Raw genomic sequence first — 27,872 nt, 5'->3', positions numbered from 1 at the left:
GTTTAAAAGGATTTGGGAAAGCATTTCTGAATAACAGGATTTCTGACAGTTTGTATCAATCAATCAATCAATCAATCAATCAATCAATCAATCAATCAATCAATCAATCAATCAATCAATCAATCAATCAATCAATCGATCGATCAATCAATCAATCAATCAATCAATCAATCAATCAATCAAATCAACCACCAATCAAGAAATCAGCTGATCGATCTATCCATCAGTTCATACAGAATACATGAATCAGATAGTCAAGCAGTCAATAGACGAAATATTTTTATTACAATCGATTATTCACTGAATAATCAATTTTTGAGCCAAAAAATCCATCTAGCAATTAATTATTCTAGCACCGAAACGCAATGCAGTGCTGTTGCCCCCCCTACACGTTTCAAGCAGCCAGTGCACTAATCGTATAACAAAGGTTGCAACAGAATATGCTACCTCACGCGCACGCACAATGCAAATCGCGTATAAGTAGCAGAATAGTGTTAATAATGTCACGCCATGAAGCACGAAGCTAGACTCTTGTAGAAATAACTATTATTGGTGCGAAGTTGTACCGCGCAATAAATTCCAAGAACACACCACCAGCGTCGAAGGAGCATATCATCGAGGTGACCTGCCCCGAAAAACGTCAGCAAAACAAATGCCGCGGCCTTTTGTCTGGAATTGTTTATGACGGAGTATTCATCTTTACGCCACCATCCGATTAGATCAGAACAATAAAGAATAAATTTGGGGTTGTAACACACCTAACCTGCTGTGTAACACACCCTAACCCAATCAATTTTGACGTCCCGGGGATCTTTAACGTGCACAACATGGGCGTTTTCGATTTTCGCCCCGATTTAAAAAGTATCCACCATGGCCGGAATCATACCCGCGCGTTTGGGTTCAGAATAAACAATATTGTCGATCAAAGAAGACAGTACAGATTTTTGACGGCAGGATAAAACCATTTCTCTATCAAACAAGGTTGTCCGGAATGGCATAAGTGAAAATGGATAAACGTGTGCGAAGCTCGAAACACAGGATTACATAGAAAGTTGCAGCCAGGCGCTAATAACAAAACATAAACTAGACATGTTCGCGGCAATATCACTCCAATAATATTCGATGAGGAAAAATTTACCGAAGCATGAATTCGGAGGTGATGAGCTCTAAGGAACGAATGACTGATAAAGATATTATAAGTACACCCGAATTTGAACAATAAAACACGAAAATCATTTATCACGGGGCGCTAAAACATTCCAAATTCAAAGCAGAGCAATTTTCTACAACACACTAAGAACAGGTGCTTGAACCCGAATATTATTTGTAAAACTGGACCGTAGTGATCCTGAATGCGGTAGTACAATGAATTACTGTTGCCCCATCACGTTTTTCTCTGTCGCTAAGGCCCTGGGCTGCTGAGCACAAGGGCGCGGATTTGATTTTGGCAACGCTGGCTATATCAAAGACGATAGTCTTTCTCAGGCTACTCAAATCCTAAAATGTTCGTTTGTCTATCCGCTCCTCCATTCAGCCACCCCATCAACAAATAAAACAAGTCTGGAACGACACGTTTATATCGGCAAAACGTTTCCAAACCACTAAATCAAGCGCCATGCTTCGTACTTACAGTGTTGAGCAAAAAAATAAATAAATTAGGCATATTAAAGACAAAATCCAAGCGTAATTGGCGCTGCGCAGTGTTTGTTTTATTGAACATATATGTGGGCTTGATATTTGCAACATGAAATAAAAAAATATGTGTTAAAGCAATATTTTGACCACAGAATACAGAAAAACTGGCCCCAAATCCTTGATCTCGCGTTGTCATTCCAAGTTACAGGAGGTTCCAATAACTGGCGCGGAATCAATGGAACACAGTGAAATTGATTTGACTTGCGCAGTTCGCCCCCGTGTCTATGTGGGGAACGTTAGAAGGGTCAAGAAGATGCATGAGAAGTGGGTGGAGGAGGGCATTCCCTTGTCAGTAGTGGCGGAAGACTACCATTTTTCGACATTTTCAGCCAAGGGCCCAGATTAGGGGACAATTTTTTCTGATGCAGGCGGAATACGATAAGTACCGGGTGTTGAGATTTCAGCACTTGTTAGAGATCCCAAGGATGTATCCGTAACGCTGTCCAGTTGTTTCAAGGGGTAAAGCACTCGTACCGTAAGCGGGAGGTACAGGGTTCGAATCCTGGGCCGCCAGATACCCACCGGTTTCTTTAAAGGGTACAAGCGTCCCCGCACCGTAGCTCATCTCGACGGTGGAACAAACGCTTGGAGCTTGACCACAAGCAGCCATGGGAGGCCATGTGGTAGGTCCCTCGAACCCCTTCGGGCGGGGTTTGGGACCTCTGGGCACCCACCAGTTCAAAGGGTACAAACGCCACCTGTCTTGCGGGGCATGAAGGGCTTGGACACGCACTACCACTGCGGTAGACGGGGTAGGTTCCTCTTGAGCTGCTGATCACCCACCAGAATAAAAATGGGGACAGGCGCCCCCCGTACGGGCGATCCAGTGTACTGGAAACCATTCTACCCCGTCGGTTTGTACCATGGGGTACGAGAATGTGGGAGGTATTTCGGTACCGCTGGGCACCAACCAGTAAAAATTGGTACAAGCACCCCCTGCACAGGGGATCTCGTGCTTGGGAAGTTACCCGACTTTGTCGGGAAATGCCCCGGTGGAAGCGGTCGTAACTTGTTAAGATCATGCTTCATAGTATGGCCAGGAGATCGTCCTATAGGTGGCGCCGCGTAAGTTAGGGGGCACCACGTTCAAACTTCTATAGAGGGGAAACAAACGACAAAAATACATGGGTTTCTATGGGGCACTGGTCGGTCAAACAAGATTCCTTTAATTTACGTGGAAATTATGCACGGTGGGGCAGTGGAAATCTACGAAAAACACATGAGGCATTAGCCTGCAATGCTTTCCACAGGCGGAAACGCAATGCACGCTCTCGATATTAAAGCTTAAATTTTGAAGGAACGTTGGACTCGGTCTGTAGTATACTTCAGCGCAGAGTGTTTCAGGTACATCTCAGAAGGAAATGAAAATAACAGCGCAGAAATCACCACAGACATGAAAAGCCGACCCAAAAGGCTTTGCAATCATCCGCGGAAGTGAGAAGGAAGACAGTGGCTTTTTTGAAAAACAGCTTTTCCGTTGGACAATTTACCCGCGGTGAACACGACAAGCCGCCGAAAGTTGCAAGTTTTTCGATAATTCCCATTGAACGTTCCGCCTTACCGGGCACAAAAGGAGTTTGGCTCTAGGTCACTTATGAAGAACCCTGTGTGTACGTAGCAAGTTCCATACCTACGAATTGAGTCGCGAGTCAGTGCGCACTTTATAAGGCCCCGCTTGCGAAGGCGATTGATACCCCACACTCCACGCTACGCCGAAATGAAACTTGAACACGCCAAAAGCTGCTCTAATAATATTTTTTTTCTAGAAACCTTCACTGCAAAACAAGGCCCGCGAGAAAAAACGCGTTCATTTTATTAAACACGCGTACAAGTAACATCAGCGACGGTCACCTGCAACGCTCACACCGCAGGCCAGCGTTAAAACAAGCTGATGTTTCCAAGATGAAAGCGCTGATGAAGAAATGCCAGGATACGGCTCCGCGAACGAACAAAAAAAAACGAGCACAGCACAATAACACAGAACGATTTCTTTTCAATTCTGCACCTGTTGCGCAACAGTCAGGATCGCGGTACTTACAGGTAGCAACGCAAAACACGCTCCTTGCGGGGACGACCCCTAATCCGCACAAAATAGGCAGTGCTACACGTACCACACACTGTTGTGTGAGCCGGTATCAAATGGTCATTAGACGTCGTCGCACGGAGAGCCGGAAGCGCGTATAACACGGGCGAGCTGACACGCAGACAGTGATGGAACAAGCACAGGTAATTGAAGGCAAACCACGAGATGTACGCAGTTTCACAACTCCATGGGACACACTGCACACCGACACAGACGAGCTAACTCAACGAGCGATAAGCGCCCATTTTCCGCGCAGCCTTAGCACGTCCAGAAAACCAGTACGTTTGAAACAGAAGGTGTCTCCGCGACACGAACACTCATTGGTCTAAACAATCACGCGAACCGTGGCTGTCTGCAAATAACTGCCTACAAAGAAAGACAAGTTTACGTTGAGGCAGACGATACGGTGGGGGAATCTGGCCGCCGCCTCCACCACCCCCCCATATTCTTTCCCCACCACTCTGCGCTTATTGGGTGGTCGGATGCAATACAAACACACAAAGAGGGCCCATCTCCCCGCGAGGGGGACTCGAGTAAATGCGTCGCATAGGGGGTGGGTATATTGCGTTAACGTTTAGTGTTTAGGCAGTTAGTGGTAGTGAATGCGTTGGATCGGCAGCTTCTTGACGTAGTTTGAATGAGTCAATGATATAAGGCGCGTTCGTAGCCTTCCATTCTGTGTTGGCTTTGTGGCGCAGTGGGTGGAGCACCATGTACCTTGCGTTCCGCCCGCAGGGTCGTGGGATCGAAACCAGGCGCCGGTAAGTGTTATTTTTAAATGCAGAGCATTTCTTTAACTCACGATGTCACCCGGCGTTGTCGGCGTGCCTCGGCGTCCGCAACAGCCGTTCCAGGTGCGCCCTCTCCCCGACTCCTCCTCTCCCGCCACACGCTACCCTCCTCGCTCTCAACAACAGGACCGCACCCCTCCCCCTACACTATATAAAAAATAATACTTACCGGCGCCTGGTTTCGATCCCACGACCCTGCGGGCGGAACGCAAGGTACATGGTGCTCTACCCACTGCGCCACAAAGCCGACACAGAATGGAAGGCTACGAACGCGCCTTATATCTTTGACTCATTCAAACTACGTCAAGAAGCTGCTGATACAACGCATTCACTACCTGTGGGCGGAATGCGAGGTACATGGTGCTCTTCGCATTGCGCCACAAAAGCGACACAGAATGAAAAGCTACGAACGCGCCTTATATCCTTGACTCATTCAAACTACGTCAAGAAGCTGCTGATACAACGCATTCACTGCCACCAACTCCCCAAACACTAAACGTTAACGCAATACACCCACCCCCTATGCGACGCATTTACTCTAGTCCCTTTTGCGGGTAGATGGGCCTTTTTTATATAGTGTAGGGGGAGGGGTGCGGACCTGCTGTTGAGAGCAAGGATGGTAGCGTGATGCGGGAGAGGAGGAGTGGGGGAGAGGGCGCACCTGGAACGGCTGTTGCGGACGCCGAGGCACGCCGACAATGCCGGGTGACATCGTGAGTTAAAGAAATGCTCTGCATTTAAAATGTAGGAGGTCACTTCTCTTTTTGTTCCCCTCTCCTGAATGACAGCATGCAAAGAAAGCGCGGGCACCCGGTCAGTTCGGTGGCTCTTACATCCACGCGCGATTAGCGAACTTAGCGGAGCTTTTTATGTGAATATAACCAGGTCAGTGTCGCGCGTATTTGCACATGTATAGTGTGTGAAAGCCTGTGAAGGTATTATAACTCTGCCGCCTTCAGCGTCTAGTGTGTGAGACTATGTTCAGCGGGGGAGACAAATATGTGCACTTGTCGGGGGACCAGTACACCGACGCGAATGCAGTTTCTTACGAAACTGGAATTTCATTCGAACGCCGAGAAACAACGTTGGAGACGTTGCTCCTCTGTTTATGTTTTAGCAACTTTTCTCGTGCAACAGTTATACGGATTCTCATAGGCATGGTAAGAATGACTGAGTGCGGCAGCTCTCGTAGAGGGATGGCTGAATGTTAGGTAAGTGGGGTTTTAGTTAGGAGAGAACGCTGTAAAAGAGCGAGCAAAATCTTTTCGGGAAATGTGTACAGTTTGAGTAATTCTTTCACATCAACATATACTCAAAAGTGCTCCCTAGAATTGGATAAATGGCTAAATATCATTCTCCTGAAATATACAGTACGACTTCGGCCATCTGAAAAAGCCTGTGTCGTCTGCTTTGTTTCCCCTCTATTCAGTTTCTCGTAGGCGCAGCTAGGGGCACCACTCTAAAATCTCCTCGGCATGCTTGCTGAGATCGTTCCGTGATCGTTCCGCGAAAGCAACATCTGTGCTATAAGCACAGATGTTGCTTTCCCATGCTTAACCGGAATTTGAAAACCTTTTTTTTTTTTTTGCTGTTGACACATCTGGCGGGGACCTGGAACGCCACCTATGCGGGAGCGTTATCTCTCAACGCTCTCAAATGGATAGCCTCAAATCGGTCTGTGCAGCCTCACAGGTTGCACATACATACCTAAGTGTATACAGAAAAGAAGGACGCCTAGGCACCAGCCAGATAGCATGTCAGTTATAGGCAAGCTTGGGAAATGAATTCCGAAATAATATTTAAGGTGAACTGTACATAAGTAACATGCGTTTTATCATTTATTAGCATTTGTTTTTTACTTGCACTATGAGCACTGCGTTGTAACCACCCGTGCCGATTTTATAGCAGGTAGTCATTGCTCAATAAAGGATGACAAGTTGCATCTAGACCCCGATGATCGTTCGGATAGCTACTGTTTGCGGGTATCATTTGTGGACCACAGAGTCCGTCATGCACATATGAGAGTACAAAATTTGGCTGGAGGTGCAAGAACACTCCAAGATTTCTGATTTGATGCAGTGAAATTACGTTCTCTGCGTAGCAACGATACATAAATGGGGAATAATGTTTAAAATAATTTATATCCCTCGAATTATTGATGTTCTGCAGAAAAGGATTGATCTTGGGAGACCTGTACACTTTTGCCTGAACCATACTCTCCCGTGTGTGTGGTGTTTTTGTATTGCTGCGTTTTTCAGTTTTCGTGTGTGTTTCTCCGTTTGTTGAGGTCTGTGTGTGTGTATATATTTTTGTGTCATTGAGTGTCTCACCCATTTTCGCTCTTCTCATGTTCATATAGAGTAGCAAGCCAAGCTCGCTGCCAGGCTGACTTCCCCGTGTTATTAGAGGCATCCCTCCTCCTCCCAATAACTATTAGGTATTGATTGTGTTGCATTGCTGCTAACAGTCCAGCCTTCAATTTCCGCTTACGTTCATTCGAAAGCTGTGGCTATCTTTGTAGCGTTTCCTTCTACTTTTTTATAATTTCTATATATTCCTTTCTTCTAACACCGGAACTGAAGAGAGGACCATATCAATTCTCCGACATTTATTTGTTCACATGACATAGCAGGAATACATTGCAAACGAAACACCCATTTCGGCAGGCGCTGATGAGCGAACGTGTCATGCCACTATAAAAATTAACGCGGTCTACGAAGCTTTGCAGCTGCAACAGCGAAGGAGATGATGGCGGCGCCTGATGAACGAGGTGATTGCGGCCACATGTATTCACTTTATGACCGTCCCACGTTTTGGCTGCGCAGCAGGATGCCGATAACAGCGCTGTTTGTTGTCCCGCAGCAGATACCGTTAGCTCAACCTGCGCCAATTACCCGTTGCGTTGTAGATCCGGCCATAAAGCGAAGTAGTTTCCTCCTGGCATCGTTTCTTGCTCCGTGATTGACATGTACTAGTGGCTGTGCCTGTGGTTATTGATTATTTAAGAATAGGCGTATTAACACTGCTTAAACGGGGTCGTGAAGTGGTGCCGATCAACCATTTCTTTTTTTCCTCCTTGCTTGAAATTCTTCCAAAGCCCTAGTTGTAGGCAGCACAGAACAGCCCTGCGTGATTCGCTCGCCCCAGGAGATACCTCTCTTCTGATAGTTTGAAAACATTCCACGAGGAGAAAAACGTGTTTAACAAAACGCCATACGCTTTTTTTAGGGGGATGACCTGGACTTTAACCGAGGCAAGCTACTGAACGTGGGCGTAAAGGAATCGACAATTCTTCACGACTATCAGTGTTTCGTCTTCCACGACGTCGACCTTGTCCCAGTGGACGACCGCAACGTGTACACCTGCCCTGAACATCCACGCCACATGTCTGTCAGAATAGACAACAGATCGGGGTATGTGCTATTGTATTTAAGGCACGCATGCAATGCTATAACTTTCTTGCTCCTCAGAGTGTATGAGAATTAGCGCTCCAAAAATTTCTTTTCTCAACAACTGCCTAAACACAAAATACAAAAATTAGCATAAAACAGTACTAAAGGCATTAAGGTAACTACAAAAGAACTGCTGACAAGCAATAAGTTTAAATTCATCACTGAGAAACCACCTCAGGCTGCCTGGAAGAGAGAAAAAATTGGCTCCAATCCACGCTGTGAAGGTGGTTGGAAATCAAAGCTTTCAACGACACCCAAAACAATTGCCCATGCGACGTCACTTGAATTCAAACACGTGGCTCTAGAAAGAGTGATACCAGGCATTCTGCCAGCCGTTAACGGGGATTTGCGGGGGTGGTGCCCCGAACGCAGCAGCAGCTTCGGCCGTGGTCTGTCTAGATCGGCGGACGCATCCGCTGTAGCGCGGCCGTGAGTCGTGACAGAGAAAACGGAGAGGAGCGTCTTTTCAAGGGTGAGACAACGGAACCGAGCCATTCTGATGTGCTACCTTGGGGCTACACAACCGCACGACACAAGCGCACACACCGAAACCGTTCGGAATGTGAGCTTAGCGATACCCATTTATACCGATTTAAACTAGTTTGTTCAGTAAGTTTGAAAATTGTGAGAAAGCTGAGGGGACTTTTGTAATTACTATTTATCAGAACCTGTTGCTAATTTCGCCTTTTGTAATACCTCTTAAAACACAACCGAATAGGTAATCACCAATTTAGAAAAGGGAGTTCCATTAGTAGCAAGCATTGCGGAAAAGTTAGCGTTTCTCTAGCGGCCAGATATCAGTATGGGGATTGTACATTTTGTTTTCCCGCCCTTAAAACCAATCCTTAACGTATCTTTGCCGTACGCGGAAGTTATTCAAGCCGTGCGAAGGTACCGCGCAATGTACGCTATGCGGCACCAAAACAGGCCAAAACAACCGCCGTTGAATCAGACGGCAAAATCGTGCCGCGGACGCCGCCGGCGGCGAGCAGGCACTCTGGCGCAGCGAACGCTGGGCAAAATCGCGGCGCCATCTCTAGTGTCTCTAGTGTGCTCCGTGAGTGAAACCCTCTGCACACGCCCAACTCAACCCGCCACCGCCTCCGACGCGTTAAAGGAGTACTGACACCACATTTTGACGCCTAAAAATGGTATAATTGGCTTCATTAGTTTGTACAGATGCCTCACAGAAATGCCTCACAGTTTGCAGCGATCCGAGGCCGGAATCACATCTAAAATCGATTTTGATTGTCCCGGCCGCGAGTTTCCACAAATTGGCCGCACTAGCGAAATCGCTTTCGGCGTGACGAAACATCGACCTGCGTGTCTGGCTGGTTCAGGGTGACGTCATATAGTCGTTTTCGGAACCGGAAACGATATCCTGCGCTGCTGTTGTCCGTGGTATTCGTTTGGGCAGGAGACGTACGGGTGTAGCTCTGTGAGCAATGCTTGTAAACTTTGCGCACTTTGCGTGTTCGACGTCTTTGCTCTTCAGTTCGTGGCCGGCGCATGGTGTACCCTTGCACTAGTGCCGAAAACCGCGCGGTGCGCGATGTCGCCGCGCACCGCGGCGACGCGGCGCTGCGCGTCGCCGAGCTCGCCCAAGTTGTGCTATGACAAGCGGGATGCGAAGTACTGCTCAGTGGAAGCCTGTCCGAGCAAATCGACGAAGAGGCCAAGATGCATTATTTTCCACTCGACGACATGCAGCGCGAAACGCGGACTGAGTTCGTGCGCGGGGGCGGCCGCAAGAACTGTCGCCCAAGCCAGCGGGCTCGGCGTTGCCCGGGTCACCTTGAGTGTTGGGAACTTAGTATCGTGGCGACTATTTGATCGCCGGTATCTGTACAACCGTGAATTACCATCCCTTACACAAATTTTCACCACACTATCATCCCCTTTTTCGCATACTGAGCTTAATTTTGGCGATAATTGCCGTTTCAGCGGGGCCTGTTTTGATTCTAGCGCGCAGGTGGCGCCGTCTTTTGGCCGCTCGCCCCACCGCGGCGCCGCCAGTGCTGGGTAGCAGCGCCGAACCTCCGCTGCCGGTCAGCGTAGGCTTACCATCGCGGCAAATATCTGAACGCCACTTTTAAATTCAGCGCTGATAACAACCCCTAGCACAATTTTTCACCACACTAACATCTACTTTCTCGCATGTGGAACATCTTTTTCGCGATCAGATTGATTATAAGCAGTAGTATTAACTCTATGATTATAAGAGTGGGGACAAGCTGTTGCTATCACGATCTGTGCTGGTTCGAGCCGCAGTGATATTAAAAAACGGACGTCGGCGAAGACATCGCCGGCCTAATCGCCTGGCCAAATAAAATTGCTCTGTTTGTCGGGTGGCAGCGACTCATCCGAGTCTGACAATTCATACGACATGTCGACTGCTCGGGCAAGTGCGAACCACGTGCAATCGTAGCAGACGATGCGGCAACGTTCCTGACGTCACGGGTGAGACCATGACGTCAGACTGGCCCGCTTGCAGGCTGGCCTTCGAACGGCCATTTTCGCGCGCAGTGACCGAATTTCAAACTGGTTGCAATAAACGTGCTATAATTAATTCTGTGTTGGCGGCTGACGGCTTTCGGTTCGATTTTCGTAATTACTGGGCCAATAGGTATTCTTTGCAGCATAAAAACTCAATGCGAGAAATTTAGTGTCAGTACTCCTTTAAGAGTGCGTTGTCCCGCACGCCACGAAAGAACCGTTGTCTGGTAGAGCTAGAAAGCTTTGCTTTAAAAAAGATGAATGCATATTAGGGGCAATATCATACCGTTTTTACGTCTTTAGAATGGCACTGAATCTTAAATAACATGTTGCAGTGAACCAAGAAATGGGTGTCATTATTTGTAAGCACCCTCGGCGGTGGCCCAGTGTTTAAAGCCCGACTGCACTCGTAATTTCGACATGTTGAAAAACTTACTTTTGTACAGTCTGCCCAAAAGATTGCAACATACAAAATATGACAGCTGAAATGCGCGTAGGCACGGAGCAAACGAACATCAAACATCGGAAATTTTGAAACCGAAATTAACCGGAGAGTGGCATTTACAGCCAGGCTGAAGTGACGTTCCAGCGGCGAGCGAGCGGCCGCACGCTGCCGCCCCAGTCATGCCCCAGTTTGTGTTGTCGTACGTACTGTACGTTCAAAACATATTTTGGTCTATGTGAAATTTGAGTGCAGTTGGCCTATAGGGAGTTTTACTGTGCACCTCGGAAAGTCGTGTTCGTTCATTTTTTTCTGATGGATGCGAGAAAGCAAAACGGCCGTGGTCATAAGTCTGGTGCATGATAAGGTCCTCCGAGGGGTAAATACGTCCTAATAATTTCACTACGTCGTGCCTTATAAAGCAAACTGAAATTCGAAACAGCGCAAAAAGACGGGACAAGGAAACGACGACACAAAGCGCTGACTAAAAACAGGTTGGTTTATTGCGCGGGTTGCGAAATATACCCACAAAAGAAAAGATCGCAAAAGAAAAGAAAAGAAATATACCAACTCCGCCCATTCCAAAGTCGGGAAACGGAGCATTGCCTTAGCTGCATTAAGAGGCTCCCTTAATAAGAGATCTTGCCCGCATGAAGTATAGGCCAGTTCTGAAGGACCTCTCCTATTCCTTGCCGCACTCCGAGCTCATGGAGGTCGTTTCTGAGGGAATAGACCACTACGGATCCGTCCGCTTACAGAATGTCAGTGGTGTGGATGCCAACACCTTCTTGGACCTGTTGGGCCTCTACCTGCGCTCTTCTCTTGTGGAATTAAACAGCGAATTCTTCGTCCAGAGGAAAGGTGTATGCATAGGGTCGTGCTAGGCGCCAATGCTTAGCGACCTCCTGCTGGCGCGACACTGCCGGCAACTGGAGGTTATGCTTCGTGCCTCCAAAACGTGTGTGCATTTTCCGCTACGTGGATGACTTCTTGGTGCTTTTCGATTGCGTGACTGGTGACGGGGACAAGCAGGTGCAGCGCATCACGGTCATTTTCGAGAACACCCTAGCTGGTCTCACGCTTACAAGGGAACTTCCTTCGGACAATGAGCTGCGGTTTTTGGACCTCCTCCTGCATTTCAGGCCAAGCCATGTTTGTTGGAGGTATGCACCCCGATCCAGGAAAAACCTTCTTCCGTTCTCGTCCACCCATTCCAAAGTCATGAAATGGAGCATTGCCTTAGCTGCATTAAGGGGCTCCCTTAAGAGATCTTGCCTGGATGAAGTGGAGGCCAGTTTTTATTCGCAGGTTGTGAGGCTCCTGTCGGCAGGCTTCCCACCGGCCTTGCTACGTGACTTAGCTGAAGTGTTGCTAGGGCAATTTCACAAACGCAGCGAAGCTGCATCGTTGAAGGACAGGCCGGCAAAATTAGCTGTTGTTCCCTATGTGCATAGAGTTTCGCATATGTTGAAAAAGGTAGCGGGTCGCGCTGGTGTAGAAGTAGTGTTTTCCGCACCACACAAACTGGGCGGCCTTTGTAGGCGAGTGAACATAAATGAGCCACGGGGCACCTATTGCGAAATAGGCCACACAAAACCGCATGTAGAATGTAGGCGCTCCGTTGTGTATGAAGTTCTCTTGTCTTGTGGGAAGACCTATATCGGTCAGACCGGGCGCTGTCTGAACGATCGTCTCCGTGAGCATGCAAACACACTGAAAACGGGTACTGGCAGCAATCTTGCCACACATTGTAAAGACCACGGCTGCTCGCCCAGATTCCATGATACCCGTGTTACAAAGACGTATAAGGGTCAGTGTGAGCGTGAGATCTATGAAGCCTACCTAATTCATAAGGCAGGCAGCGATTGTGTGAGTAAGCCGTCCATTGAATTACTAAAAAAGGAAATCCGCTATCTGGACTCATAAGAAGCTTAACTCTTCAGGATGTCTTGCTTGCGTCGCGCCTCTGGCCACGTCTCATATCAGCGTTGCTACCATTTAATCAATGCACGTGTATCAACCTTTTATTTTGTGTGAAATGTTCAATGCACTTCTTTTTTTCGCGCTCTTTTTTGTGCTTCCTTCTTTTTTTTTTATCGTGTTCCTTCTCGCCTCCTCTTCTGTGTATATTTCGCAACCCGCGCAACAAACCAACCAGTTGTTAGTCAGCGCCTTGTGTCGTCGTTTCCTTGTCCTGTCTTTTTGCGCTGTTTCCAATTTGAGTATGCACCACCAACTGGCGCAAACCACCGTTCTAACGCAGTTTATAGAGCAAGTGTAGCTTTGGCGTGTAAAACACTTTGTAAGTATACAAACTATTTCTTATGTGTACAAGTTTGTGAAAACCTAATGAACTTATGGTCACTGACGGATGTGAAACCCGCAGGTGCCAATATTAGGTTGGGAGAGACCAACAATGAACTAAAGTGCAAGCCAAGCGGGAAGAGGGGAATTAATTCCTAGCTGCTCTTCGCGTACTGGCGGACTGGCGGCAACAAACTCTCTAGTGATGCGCCTTTACGCAGGTTCCGGCTGAATTGAGGGTTGCCGGGAAAATCTACAGTCTACAGTCAGGCAGAAGGGAGCCAAAAAAGAATAGGCTCGCCTTCAGACACCTTTCTATCCGGAGAATATTTTGAAACCCTCCCACTGTTTAGAATAGATTAGAGGCAATTGTGCCTGGAAAGAGCACCAGTACTGTGCATAGAGCACAAAGACAGAGTCCAACTTTAAACAAGCTAATTTATAGGGAAACTTTCTTGGGATTTTGGTCAAAAGCAGCGGTCTCTCGTGTGTTTTGAATTCCTAACAGCCGTCGAATTTAGAGTGCAAACTCGCTGGAATGTAGTATGTGAAGTTTATTTACTGCTCAGGAACGTGGCAGTGTGCACGTAACCATAGCTGTAGTCTTTGAGGTGGTTGGTGGTCTCTTTTAAGGACGCTGGAAAGGCGGCTCACATGATATGTTAAATCCGTGAGCTTTATTACTAAAGCATGGCTTGTGTATCTCCTTTATTCAATAATCGTAAAAATTGTACGCTCATGGCGAAAACATAAAGTAGGCTTGTTAAACGCCAAACGTACAGCCCCTGGACTCTTGTTCGGGCCTTTGCACACCCCATGCCTTCAACACACGCCCAGAGCTTTGACACAGGAAGGTTTTTGTTTTCAATCAACATTATTTGCAGACACCCCATCAAAGCCGATTTTTCTCAGTCACAGAAACTTGCTATTAGTTTCAAATGTGTTGCCGGATTCATGCCTATGTGCATGCTCTTATTTACGCTTCGATGCACATTTTTAGGGTCCCGTACGAGAGGTTTTTTGGTGGTGTGGGCGCCGTCAACAAGGAGCACATGATGCGGCTGAACGGCTTCTCCAATCGGTATTGGGGCTGGGGAGGTGAAGATGACGACATGGCTAACAGGTAAATTATATGCATTTTGCTTTTCCTAGTCAGGTTTTGTAATGAATTGAGATTCAATTTTTTGCGTGTACCCCTCTTCACCAGAATATGCCAAGCAAGGCACATATTTTGTTAGCGTGTCACCTAATTGTCCCGTGTAAAATTGCTTTGAAAGCATATCGGAAAACGGTTTGCTGCATTCGCAGCGTCGGGATAAATGAGGCAAAGGTGCCGATGCTTCTGGATATTCATGCGTGCAGCAGATAGGTATATTGGGTCACGTCGGGTTTTGCTAAGTGTCTGAAAAACCAAGAGTGGCGGTGAAGGAGGGTCCTTACCGAGAAGCCATCAAGCAGCAAATCGCTGTCACTAGCACGTAGTGTAATGACTATGATTCGTTCCGCAGGAAGAGCTCCTTCCTAGTTAAAGGGACACTGAAGTGATTTGTAAACAATGCGGGATTACGAGCGCAAACTGTACTCCGAAGTCCCTGGGCCCTGTTTCAACCACTCTGTGCGCGTTTACGCGAATTTATTTAGTAGTAAAATCAATTCGAAAATGCTGTCCTCCTCTCTTTACGCTCGCCCATTTTCTGTGCGTTTTCTTGTGACGTCAGCAGGAGAGGAGCTGACAATTGGCTGCGCTACTGCACGGCTCGCCGACCTTCCGCGACCGAGTCAGAAGGCCCACCGTTTAGTCCGCCGGCCGCCGACGGGTCGTCGCAATTCGTTCAATCAGTTGAAACTAAGCCACAACACGTTTGGGAATGGAAGAATGGGCCTTTCTTTACTTCGTTAGTTTGTACACTGTATCTAGCTCCAAGTAAAGGTCGCTTCACACAAGCGCTGCACAAGCGCACTTGCGACGCTTCGCTGACTGGTACGCCAGTAGGAAAATATATAGCCTCTTGAAGGGGGAGAAGAGTGAGCGAAGTCAATATAGGTACTAAGGAAATAAAATCAACTGATATTTTTACCGTACAGCGTAAAACTAGGGTGCGGGAAGCACTTTTTTGCGCTGGGCGAACAAGCAGAGAGGTCAGGAGCACGACTACGCATCTGCGGACGCTTTCCCGTCTACGAAATACAATTGCTAGACGTGAGCTATTGTGGAAACTCAGGGGACGCTTACTGCACGAGCGCAATACAACAAATAATCACCTAAGCTGCTTGAAATACTAAAACTAAATAAAAGTGTAAACTGGTTATACATTATATACCTGATATTTTCCATTGCCGCCAGCGGCCCTCTGTGGCCTAGTCGTCTGGTGCGCTAGGTATGTCACTGCGAGTGTTTTGCCAGTCACAAGTTCGAATCGCTGCCGGTACATGCTTTTTTTTATGAGTTAACTTTTTCGTTTTTTGCCGATGTTTTCTATACTGAGTTCACATTTTTTTGGGCCGCAACGTTCACTGCTCCACGAACTAGTTCACAGAACGCGCGCAGGCTGCCACTGGCGCGCTAGCGAGTTCTCGTTGGCGTGCTGCTGCCATAAGCACCGACTGCTTGCGGGCAGTGGGCACAGGCCAAAATCAACCGACCCTTGGCCTGGTGCGAACACGCTTTTTACGATACAGGCATGAGCGCGGCAAGCTCCAAATATGGCGGAAAGGCGCATGCATTTGAGCGTCTGCGGGGACGCGGAGGGCGTTCATGCACTGCGTAGGCCTCAGATAGTGAATGCTACGATTCCAAGCCGTCCTGGGAGGCTTATCTTATGCATTTTACAGCCGACAACATGGCAGAAGCGCGGTACTACGATAACTGGGATATTGCGAATGCCCATCCAACGACGCCATGGAATGTCAAACATGTTGTTTTACAGACCGAAACCGAAACCGAAACTTGTTTGATTGCTAACCTTGGGCATCGTCCAATCACGGCGCCCCCTCCTCTTAACGTCACAACTTAGTTTGTGCGGCCGCCGCAAACCACGCATGGTAGTTTTTCTTCTTTCGCGCTTTGTAGAATAATTACCGACTTGTCAACCGGATAAACGATGAAAAGTGTGCTAATTTGAGCCAGTCTACACAGTGCAAGCAAAAACGGGAGCTTGACAAATTCACTTCAGTGTCCCTTTAAAGTCTTGGCATGGCTGCAAGGTAACATGTTTAACACCAGTCGCGGCTGGCAGCCAGCATTGCACTTTTTTTGTACGTCGTAGAAAAATGTCAAGTTGGACTAGTTGGTGTGAATTCATGAAGGTCAGAACAGTGACAGATTGACATGGATAAGACAAAGCAAGAACGGCACATGGTAAGCGTCGTAAGTGACGGTACATAGTTGAACGTCCCAACATTAGGGCTTTGTCTTTGGCGCTTCTGAGAATGTGACAATATGACGGCACAAATATTCAGTTAAACTATTTCTGTTTACCACAGCGCACACCTGATGTTTCGCACTATTTTAATTAATCTCTGCCTCTAGGGGTACGTAACTGCCCGCCCTTGCCCTTCACAAAAATGACAGACCCGTAGAACTTCTTATGATGAAGGGGGCTACGCATGCACGAGTGCCATTTACGTGATGCAAGATGTCCTATTGGGCATGCATGAGTATGAATGAGTGTCCTAATGCGGAATGTGTCGTATCGCCATTGTTTTCATCATGTATATTTTGCTGATTTTTCTTTTCCGGGTTTCTGTAAATCGGTCAACACGATAATTATCACTGCCGTTCCAACTGCAAATTAAGCGGATGTTCTGACTTGCGTAATTTGCATGGTCAAATGACTCATGATGAGGTCAGTATATGTCTCTAACACATTCTGCGGCCAAAGGCCTGAACGAATTCTCCAGGCCACCTTTATCTCTTCTCCCGTTGCGTCTTTTTGTTCTGTTGCTGTTACCCAGGATACCCGCGTTGGCAGCGCGAAGCAATAAGTAGAACTAGCGATGACGTACTTTGCAACTCGCCCAATTGATACTTCTGAAATTAGCAGGCCCACACTGCTAAGGTATGCGACAGTGTGTCGCAAACGTCTGGCCAGGCCGCTATTCTTGGGACGTCCGCCATTACGGCTTCTATCATCCTCGGAATGAAGGGGTGTCTCGGACGCGCACCCGGCGTTGTTTTGGGATGACGTCTTGAAACGAGGAGACTCGGGGGCCAATTAGAGCCATAGTAGCCGCTGGTATTCCCTTCAATCATCTAAGTAGGTAATTAGGGATGTGCGTAGGCGAACAGGGGCAGTCACTTGGAAGTCGTACTAATGAAGCAATGTAGGGAGATATTCGCTCGGTGTCGTTTGAAGTTCAATAAGCTCAGAGTAATGTTCTGAGAGGAGGTTGAGAACAATAGATTAACGTAGGTGGACATCTAAACCTTTTCGGCACCTATACATGAAAAGCGGGGCACGGAGTGGTAAAGGAAGACAGATGGCTAACGATGAAGTAAGGAAAGAACAGTGGAGATTCAAAGACAGCCAATGTAACCAAAAAGGAGGGAAGGCAGGCAGAAACGGCTTGGCTTGGATTGGATTTGGATTGGATTGTATTAAAGTGGATTGTGTTGGATTGTGTTGCGTCATAGCCGCGGCAGATGCACTTGCGCCGGCGTGTGCCCAGGCGAGAGCGAGCACTCTCTCTCTCAACATCTGCGGGTGGGCGGCCCAGCGCGCTCTCGCTCCGCCGGTGGGCGGCACTGCGCGCGGTACTGCGCATATGCAGTACTCTGCCTCTCCGCGGTCTCCTCTCTTTCGGGCACGCTGCGCATATAACCGGTGTGCCACTCTCCGGCGGCCTTTCGGTCGACGGTTGCTCTCCGCTTGCGCTTGAACCCCCCCCCCCCCCCCCCCTCAGCGTCGCATCACACCAGGGTTCCCGCGAAGGGAGGTGCACGTAATTTTTTCGCGGCACTCTGTGCCTGGCTCCGCGCTATCTGAGTAGGAATAAAACTATTATTATTATTAGTATTCATTTCTACCACTTCTAATTATATTCACTAGTATCAATGACTGCGGTTTCCACGCCAGCCTTAACGGTGATACCTCGCTACGTGTGTTTTGTAGAGAAAGGAGCTTACGAACGAGATTGATTACCGTGTGCCGGTGGAAACGTCGCGGCAGTTTACACTTTCTTTCTGTAACCGTGGGCTTTGTGCCATCGAATTTCTTGAGTGACAGCATGGGAGAATAGGAGCTGAAGCGGAACTCTCACGTTTGTAGTGGTCATTTTATCAATAGCCAAAGTTATTCAGCCACCCCACAGCCCCAGCTACAAAGCATCGCCCCTCGCCTTCCCATTTTTCCACCTGCGTGGAAATAAAGGCTGGCACCGATAGTTTAAAAAATCTATCAATGTTAACGTTTGTCACAAACTCGAGCGTGCGACGTCTAAAAGTACCTTATATATTTTTCATTTTATTGTACAGCAACTAATTCTTCTTGCAGTCGTTCGATTCATTCAGTTCGGTTCCATTCGCCCCGAGACAATGTGGAGCTTCCTCGAAGAAAGAGGCGGTAACACGATCACTCGCCGGCTCGCAGGCAAGAGAACAACAAAACTAAAACCTTTGCCGCTCCGGTTTCGTCGAAGCTTCCAGTACTTTCGAGGAGGTGCGCGTGGCCTTGCCAGTGCTAAAGCGCGACGACAATTCTAGAAGGGCGAAAGAGGGAAGTTATTCACTGACGGCGGCGGGCGCGTTGTGTTTTGTGCCCTCCTTCTCCGCGCCGGTGCGGTTATAAAAAGAGAAGCCGCGCCTAAGCAAACCAGCTACGTTTGGACGTCGTCGTGATGTGACAACGGCACCCGCCAATTTGTGCATCACACCATCGGCGACCCGCGCCTTGGAGGACTCCAACGTACTCCCGGGCCTCGAATCACCGTCATCCTCTCGGACGGCCTGGCCTACACCGAAGCCACGCTTCCCAGGTAGCCGAATCGCCTCCGAAAACGGTGCATCGTTCGGCCCGGTCGGTGAATATTGTGGGACTCTGTCTCTCATATGCATCGAACTGTTCATTTTTTTAGTTTAATTCTCCGCTTCGTAATATTCATTTGTGAACGCCCCTGTTTCTAGTATGTTGTCTAATATTGAAGTGTTTCTTTATCTAGGGAATTAGATCTAGGTTTTCTGTCACTAGCGATTCATTACCTCGTGCTTGTACAGTGCTTTGCCTGTATAAATATAAGTCGTTGTGCTGTTTTCGTTCAAGGCTCTTACTCATTCTTGCCGCTCTGGTCGGCGAAAGCCGCACATCAGACGGCCACCCCCTTCGTCACCTGTGCCCCGTGGATTCGGTGGGGTTCGTTGACTCGCTTGAGTCGAGTCCCCATATCTTCTGACAGTGCACCCTATTAAGGAGACGGTGACAATTTCTGGCATCCGCGACAGGACGTCTGATGTGAGCGGTAGGGAGGAGATAAAGCCTGGAACTTTTCTGGCATAGGTTGCTACTGCCTTTATATGCGGGTGCTCTTGTTAGCTTTCTCTGTGTAGATATACCTACCTAGAGGCTAGAGTATTGTGGCTAGATTGCGATACATTTGCAATCATGGATTTAGATTGATTGTGGGGTTTAACGCGCCGACGCAACGCAGGCGATGAGGCGCGCCGTAGTGGAGGGCTCCGGATTAATTTTGACCACCTGGGGATCTTTATCGTGCGCCGAAATCTCGTACACACGGGCGTTTTTGCTTTTCGCCTCCATCAGAAAAGCGGCCGCCGCGGCCGGGAATCGAACCAATCATGGATTTAGAGAAAATTGTAGCGTTGGGCTGCCAGCTGCGCCTGTCAGGGGCCGAACTACGAAAGTGGGTCGCGCAGAAAGAAAAGGACAAAAATGAGAAATCTGAGAAGGCTCGTGAAGAAGCCGAGGAAGCAAGACAGTCAGCACGAGAAGAAAGACAGGCAGCACGAGAAGAAGCTGGGAGGGCTGAAAGAGAAAGAGAGGAAGAATTTCAGACACAACTTCAGTTGGAGCAAGCGAAAGCGAAGCGAGAGGAGAAAGCACGCAAAGCTAAACACGAGATTCTAAAAAGGCGACTCGAGATACGATGGTTGAAGGCGGAATCGTCATCAGATGAGAAAAATGCAAGAGAAGGGTATAGTGGCCTACGTGCTAACCTTGAGACGATAAAGGAATGCCAGGATATCTCTGGAAGCGAATAGGCGGATTTATCCGTGATCCACAAGGAGGAAACGCCTCGAGATATGTGCGAAAGCACACCACTTCAGACCTGGAACGACGATGATCCTACAGGTGATGCGGAGCTTGAGGATGGAGATAACATCCCGGTTGTGGATGCCATCACGACGTAGGGGCTGAACCCACTAGACGAACGGGTACACGATATTGCGGGTAGAGTGCCCGAGGGAACCGTTGTCTTTCCAAAAGACACGGATAGAAGCACATTTATTGTGCAGGAAAACCCAGTTGGAGAAAGCGAACTCGCTGGCAAAACTAGAGCCGTGTGCGTAGCTAACGGCTTGGGCGAGGTCCCCGTGCGAAGCGGGGCCGCACTCCACATAGAGAGCTCGCTGTACATAAGCGTCGGCTACGATCCTGTGACTGCAGCGGCGGAAGAGCAACTACCCGCCGTTTCGAAAGAAGAGCCATTTATCGTGGCACGCATATTCAATGCCTCGTATAGAGGCGAAGCCGTGTCCGACGTAACACGAGCTCCGCCAAAAGCGAAGCCAGCACGTTTCTGGCACTCGAAATCTGCGGCTTCTGCGACGGTGCCGCCTCAAAAGGAAAGGAGTGTCGATGGGCATGTAAAGAACAAACGTTTGAAGAGTTTGAAGACCGGCCTTCCAAAATTGTGCAAGCAGCTGAGCTTCCCTAAGAAAGAGTGAAGGTGTGGGCTCAAGCGTAAAAGCAAACGTGTGTGCTGGCATTGCACACATCGGGCAGGTGTAAAGAAGCACCGGTCAGTTACGACACGAGGAAAGGCGAGGGAAGGCCAAGTCACTAGGCGCATCGACGTTCGTCAGACGAAGGCCCAGACACTGAAGAAATTTTGTGGACCCGGTATCAGGGCGGACACGAAAGGTTTTGTCGCTTCGCGCGACATTTGGAAAGGAACTTCTACGATGAGAAGAATTCAGCCGACGCAGTTATGCAAGCGCCCGATAGACACGGGCTAAGCATGAAGAATGCAAATTTAGGTATGCACGTGGGATATGAGTGGAATTGTGTAAAGCAGAGTTGTATTTTCACGCGAGTACTGTATACTTCAACGTTGTATTCAGTGTTTCTCTGTCACACCGTACGCGAAGGCTGTACTTATTTTGTCACTCTGGCTGTACAGTGTACACATACACGTACTAGTTGCGTTCTGCTTAAATTTTACTTTCGCTGTTATACAGTACACATGCTGGCTATTACTAGTGGTGACATTCCTGAACTTTGCGGTTGCATGTTATTGTTTGTGAACAGCATATTAGTTATGTTTCTTATGAGTTTCATTGTACCAGTTCATTGTATGTATTTCTGAGTACTGACGTACACTCATTGTATTTGAGCCTACGAGACCTTCGCACTGGAGCGCACGCTGTATTTTCATGAGTTTCGCACTTGTAATGACTACTGGCTAGACATTTATTACGGGCACTGGCTTAACTCGAATGCTAGAACTTTATTGTTCTGAAACATAAGAGTTGTCGCTAGGATGCGTATTTGTTGAGAAATCTGCTCCAAACCGCTGTTCTGTACGCGAATTCTGTACCTGTCATTATTCGTATGAAGAACATTGGGCTGTACTCGATTTTGTGTTAGTAGGCACAGCCTCTTCTGTTCACTAAGTGTGAACGACGCATACGCACGACTTTGTGAGTTTGGGAATATTATTGCATAATATTCTGAAACTGGGGGGCTGTGTCACAAACTCGAGCGTACGACGTCTAAAAGTACCTTATAAATTTTTCATTTTATTCTTCTTGCAGTCGTTCGATTCATTCAGTTCGGTTCCATTCGCCCCGAGACAATGTGGAATTGTCTCGAAGGAAGAGGCGGTAACAAGATCACTCGCCGGCTCGCCGGCAAGAAAACAACAAAAATAAAACCTCCGCCGCTCCGGTTTCGTCGAAGCTTCCAGTACTTTCGAGGAGGTGCGCGTGGCCTTGCCAGTCCTAAAGAGCGTCGATGATTCTAGAAGGGGAAAGAGGGAAGTTATTCGCTGACGGCGGCGAGCGCGTTGTGTTTTGTGCCCTCCTTCTCCGCGCCGGCGTGGTTATAAAAAGGGAAGCCGCGACTTACCAAACCAGCTACGTTTGGACGTCGTCGTGATGTGACAACGGCACCTGCCAGTTTGTGCATCACACCATCGGCGACCCGCGCCCTGGAGGACTCCAACGTACTCCCGGGCCTCGAATCACCGTGATCGTCTCGGACGGCCTGGCTTAAGACGAAGCCACGCTTCACAGGTAGCCGTATCGCCTCCGACAGCGGTGCATCGTCCGGCCCGGTCGGTGAATATTGTGGGACTCTGTCTCTTATATACATCGAACTGTTCGTTTTTTTTATTTTAGTTAACTACTCCGCTTCGTAATATTCATTTGTTAACGCTACTGTTTGTATAATTTTGCCTAATATTTAACTGTTCCTTGGTCTAGAGAATTCGATCTAAGTTGTCTGTCACTATCGATTCATTACCTCGTGCTTGTACAGTACTTTGCCTGTATAAATATAAGTCGTTGTGTTGTTTTCGTTCAAGCTCTTACTCATTCTTGCCGCTCTGGTCGGCGAAAGCTGCACATCAGACGGTAACCCCCTTCGTCACCTCTGCACCGTGGATTCGATGGGGTTTGTTGGCTCGCTTGAGTCGACTCCCCTTATCTTCTGACAGTGCACCCTATTAAGGAGACGGTGACAACGTTAGTCCGAGCTTTTTATTGTTTACGTTTTCTTGGTCGAGTACCAAACAAATCATGTCCTGCCTTGTGAAGACACCAACAATGCGTGACTAGTTTCCTCAAACGGGGGTGCATTAGCCCGAGTCCTCCAGCACAGACGCATTTCCTACAGGCTGGAAGCCCTTAGGATATTAAGAGGGGTCATGGAAGTACAAAATTAAAAAGCAATATCTTCCACTTTTCCGTCTACCGACCGCAGTGGTTGAACGCAAAGCTTCGTTCGTGCGAAATAGAACTGGAAAGGGTCAAAGTCAAAAACCCTGTGATCAGGAGACCACACTGCATGCTGGTCAAACTCAAAGCTAGACTAGTTAAAGTTCAAATAAAGATGGCAACCACGGAAGCCCACACGAGAAAGCTTTGCGATAAACCATCATTTTTGTTAGACGAGGAGTTCTTGATTTTTCAAGCGTAGGTGGCAGCTCGTACAACTCGACCGCAGCATTCAGTTGTGAAACTGAGGGCAGGTTTCTGACGCCCTTCTGTCTCTTGTCCTTCAGCCACGCAGGTATTGTTTTTTTTAAATATTAACCAACTAGCCAGCAACCATCGCAAGTCTTATGCAGCAATGCTTTTGCTCTAACGTTCTACTATCCTGCGGTATTTATTCTGTAAACCATTCCGCGATCGCTGTAGTAAACGTATTTCTGTGAAATTAAACACGTTTCTGCTGTAGTTAAGGAAGTTACTTAGCATCTTCTATCACAATTTCTGTTCTGGGGTAAATCTTACAAGGCACTCTCCAACTTGGTCTTTCGCTTGTGCACGATGCCGTTTCGTCAAGTGTCAAAGGCCAGCGCCGCAGCATTCCTGGATCGGCTGCACATACCTGCCTTGTAGGAGCATTTAGCTGCAATATACTCCTCCATACGCCAAACTGCATGCAAGCATGAAAAGTCTGCACGAGCGAATGAACTTGCACTTTCAGCTTGACTTATTGGCGCATTGATCGTCGTCTGCTATTCGTAATTACTGAGTACGGGCGTAAATAACACACATGGCATGCCTGGTAAAGGTCGGCTCTACTTTCAAGATTTAGAGATCTGAAAGAAGTCCTTGTGGTTATTTACGCTTTGCAAACCGCACCGCAGCAAGACGAGAGAAAGTCATGCACAACTACGCTGCGCTGACCGCCACCCACATTCCATTGGCGAGCGCTTCGCCACGGGCGGCGCTGTTGGCTGAAGTGACAGTGGCGCCATACAACGGCCGTCCGGTCCCTATAGGCATGACGTAATGTAGACTGCCTGCCATAACTATACCCATGAGCGCACATTATCTTGAGCATCTCCTACTCAGGGAGAAAAAAAGTCTTGTTGTCTTCATGGTATAAAATGTTCTGCGTCTTGTGTGCTAAGCTTTGGGTAGAAATGACCACTCTTCCAAGCTACCCCTTCTTCTTACAGTTCCTAGCTTTGTCTAAGAAACTCGCTCGAGTTGTTTCATTCCGATTGTTTTCCTCCAGGGGAAAGGTAGGTTTTAAGTTACTTTGGGGAGAAGGCACATGCAGCACTGCTCTGCGGGAACAAACTATTTAAAGCGGTCAATTTATATTACTGATCCAGAGTATTTTGAGAGTCTTGGTGGGAGAACACTTTTAGGTCTGTGACAGCGAAGCATACAATTATGAACTGTTTATATTTAGCAAACTAACCGATTCTTGCTTGTGCCCTCCAAATAGGATTACATGACGCCATGCACATATACGCAGCCTTTAGAAAGGAACAAAATTAATGGCAATCATTTTAAAATCACCATTCACTCGTATTCTTCCAATATCATGGTTATTATGTTTTCTAAATGTACAGAAAACAAACTTTGTATCCGCGCTTTTAAGCCAGTTTTATAGCGCAAGGAATCTCGATATTCTCATACGCGCTTGAAAGAGAAGACTGTTTTTTCGCACGTTTACTAATTTTACGAACTGTTTCGTTACTTCGTCAACAGGCTCAAGGAGCTGAACCTAAAAATTCACAGGCGACCTGCGGACGTGGCGAGATACGCCTCCCTGAAACATGCTGCATCGAAGCCCAACAAACAAAGGTTAATTTCAAAAGAATCGCTGAATGTTGACCTCAACAATTGAAATGTTCAAAATATCTGTAAAATGTGAAGATTTTTGCCAATTTAGCCGTAATTAGCGATAAACTTCAGACGTAAAATGAGGTAGAGTTAGAAAATTCTTTACATTACTGCATGCCATTGCACGCAGAAGCAAAATGTGGGCATTTTATTTGTGCGTTTTATAGGTCTTTAAATTTTTGGTTTATGATCCGCCTTTTTTGAATAAAAAAAGGACATTGAACAAACAGCTGCTTCATGTTCGTGGGCAATTACTTTCTCATAAAAACTATAATCAGAAAGAATGTTATTGGGCAGTGGAAGCATCCAGTATTTATGGCATGTTGAGAAAAACAGATCTAGAACGAATGCTATGCTAAACAGTTAATCACAAGTGTATTAATTCCTTGTTTATTTCCAATTACGCGCGTACTTAAACGAGTCACAAAAGTATGCATGTAAAGAGTTTGCTTAGGTAAATGCATGCGTGCATACACACATACATGTTCTCTAGCCTTTGAAAATGTTGAAAATTACCATTAAAGCATTTCCGTGCTTGAAGAAATATTTTGTTTAACACCTGCCGGAATCTTTTCAGGTGGCGCCTCTTGAAAGCATGGAAACAGCGTTACATGGAGGATGGGCTGAACAGCCTACATTACAAGCGGCTGGATCTCGTATTCAAGAAGCTGTACACGTGGATTTTGGTCGATTTACGGGAACCCTAGTGATATACTCATGCGACTACAAAAAGACAGTGTTTATCGCTGTTACCTGCGAATTGTGACAGCTCAAAAACAATTTCACTTGCCATTCCAACTGGCAATCGACAAAACAGCAGTACATCAAGTTAACAGACGGCTTTGCAGATCCCCTTCAATGTACAGTGCGGACTGTGCCAATACCACGTCGCGTGAAGACACGCTACGAAGAAAGTTCAACTCGGTCATTTATCTCGCACGGTTGAATCTGACTTCCAATATCATTTGCCACAATATCACGCTGCCCTGGTGAAACTTGCAGCTTCCCCCATGGCTTGGAATGTGCCTTACAATGTGCATGAGGAATCTTCACGTCATACTGGTTACGTTACAGCGGGCTTCAATGATTATTACCCGTATAATGTCTCATAAATAATTACCGTAGAAAGGTTTTACTCGGAAAAGCCTCTTTTGTGATACCTATTGAGAACTCTAGCGCCACACGCCACGGTGTGCTAGAAAACTTTCCGTGGGGCTGATTTCTAGCACGGTCCCCCGTAATTGTCTTTGAGTGCTGTTATCTGTGATGTTTCCGAGCATGCTACCAATCAAGTGAAATTGTTTGAGAAATCAACACTCGCGGCACGTTTTCTGGCCTCCATAGAATTGGTCTCAGTCTATTCATTTATTAGGCTTGTCTTTCTGGGCGTCACGTGCTATGCTTTTTGTGCACTCTCTGGGGGTGTGGTGTTGTGACTAAAAAATAGAGACCAAACGACTCCCTCAAGTGTGTGAGCTATTTTTTTCGTGCTGAAGACATGCAGTGCTCTCATGATGCGTGAGCCCATTTGGCGAGGAAAAACGTTTTGCTCTGAAATTACCACCTGTTTCCTGTCTGTCGCCGCAGTTTGTGTTTTGATTAAAGCTATGTGAAGCTTACCAAGTCTGATTCACGAAAAGTTTCATTTTTCATTTTCCGAGTACTTGTTACATTTGGAAGTTGCATAAAGGCATTAATATTTTATTCCAAAAACAATGGTTTCACTTTAGCCAGTAAGGAATGGCAAATAATAGAGCTAAACTCCACGCTAACGATAAACATTGATTTGATCGGCGACGCGTCTCGCGCAGTATAGACGGGTGAGCATGTGTTTCTGCTATGCTCAGAAGGGTGCATTAACATTAATGAAGCTTTGTCTTCCTAGTAGGTTCTCACGGGACCTGAGTTTACTGATGAATTCCTCGAGCGAGAGAAAGAAATAGAAATATTATTTCTTAGAGGTGTTCGCTCTAACTCAACGCCGGCATGACAAATAGGTCTGCGTAGGGTATCGAAAAATTAGGGAAATGTACGGTTTGGTGACTTTGTAAGTCATCTCAAAAGATTGTATATATTTAAGTCATATGTGAAAATACACTTGTCCCGTCGCCTTTTTTTTTTCATTTTTTCATTTTTCTTTCATTTTTGTTGAAAGCTAGGCTATGATTGAGCAGTGCTTCTTTTATCGAAATAGTTTAGGTATTGAAACATTTCTTTATGCATGAAATCTACCTACCGCGTACGTAAATTTACGCACAAAAACGTCGCATTTTGCACAAAAACGTCGCCTTCATGAAAATTCTCCGTTATATTAAAGCCCCTAAAAAAGGTGCAATATGAGATTTTATTCATTTTTGAGGCCACCAGCGTGGCTGTCGTATTAGATTTTTTATTTTGTCGCGTACAATGCAATCATTATCCCGCTGAGGTAGCCAGGTTCAACGCATAATTTTGCCACGTCTTACAAATTTTAAGAACTTTCGTGGAAGTGAGAAGTTCCCTGACTACATAACCTGATAAAAAAAACGCCTCAAGCCCACGTGATGTTGCGTCAGAAACCGGATGCAGA

General features: G+C 47.1%; 1 protein-coding gene across 1 annotated transcript in view; it reads left to right on the top strand.

Annotated features, from left to right (window-relative positions):
* The window catches only part of LOC144172261 (beta-1,4-N-acetylgalactosaminyltransferase bre-4-like), a 124,565-nt gene extending 97,643 nt beyond the window's left edge, over positions 1-26,922 (top strand). Inside the window, exons 5-8 of the mRNA XM_077701017.1 lie at positions 7,798-7,982; positions 14,264-14,386; positions 25,169-25,264; positions 25,881-26,922. Of these exons, the coding sequence (XP_077557143.1) occupies positions 7,798-7,982; positions 14,264-14,386; positions 25,169-25,264; positions 25,881-26,010 (534 nt within the window). The 3' untranslated portion in view covers positions 26,011-26,922. The remainder of the gene's footprint in view (positions 1-7,797; positions 7,983-14,263; positions 14,387-25,168; positions 25,265-25,880) is intronic.
* Positions 26,923-27,872: the final 950 nt, after the last annotated feature.

This window comes from Haemaphysalis longicornis, unplaced genomic scaffold, assembly GCF_048455015.1.
Source record: "Haemaphysalis longicornis isolate Haplotype H1 unplaced genomic scaffold, Haemaphysalis longicornis Haplotype H1 scaffold_20, whole genome shotgun sequence".
Taxonomy (NCBI): Eukaryota; Metazoa; Arthropoda; class Arachnida; order Ixodida; family Ixodidae; genus Haemaphysalis; species Haemaphysalis longicornis.
The sequence above is the reverse complement of the archived record's forward strand: the minus strand, read 5'-3'. Positions and strand labels throughout refer to the sequence as shown.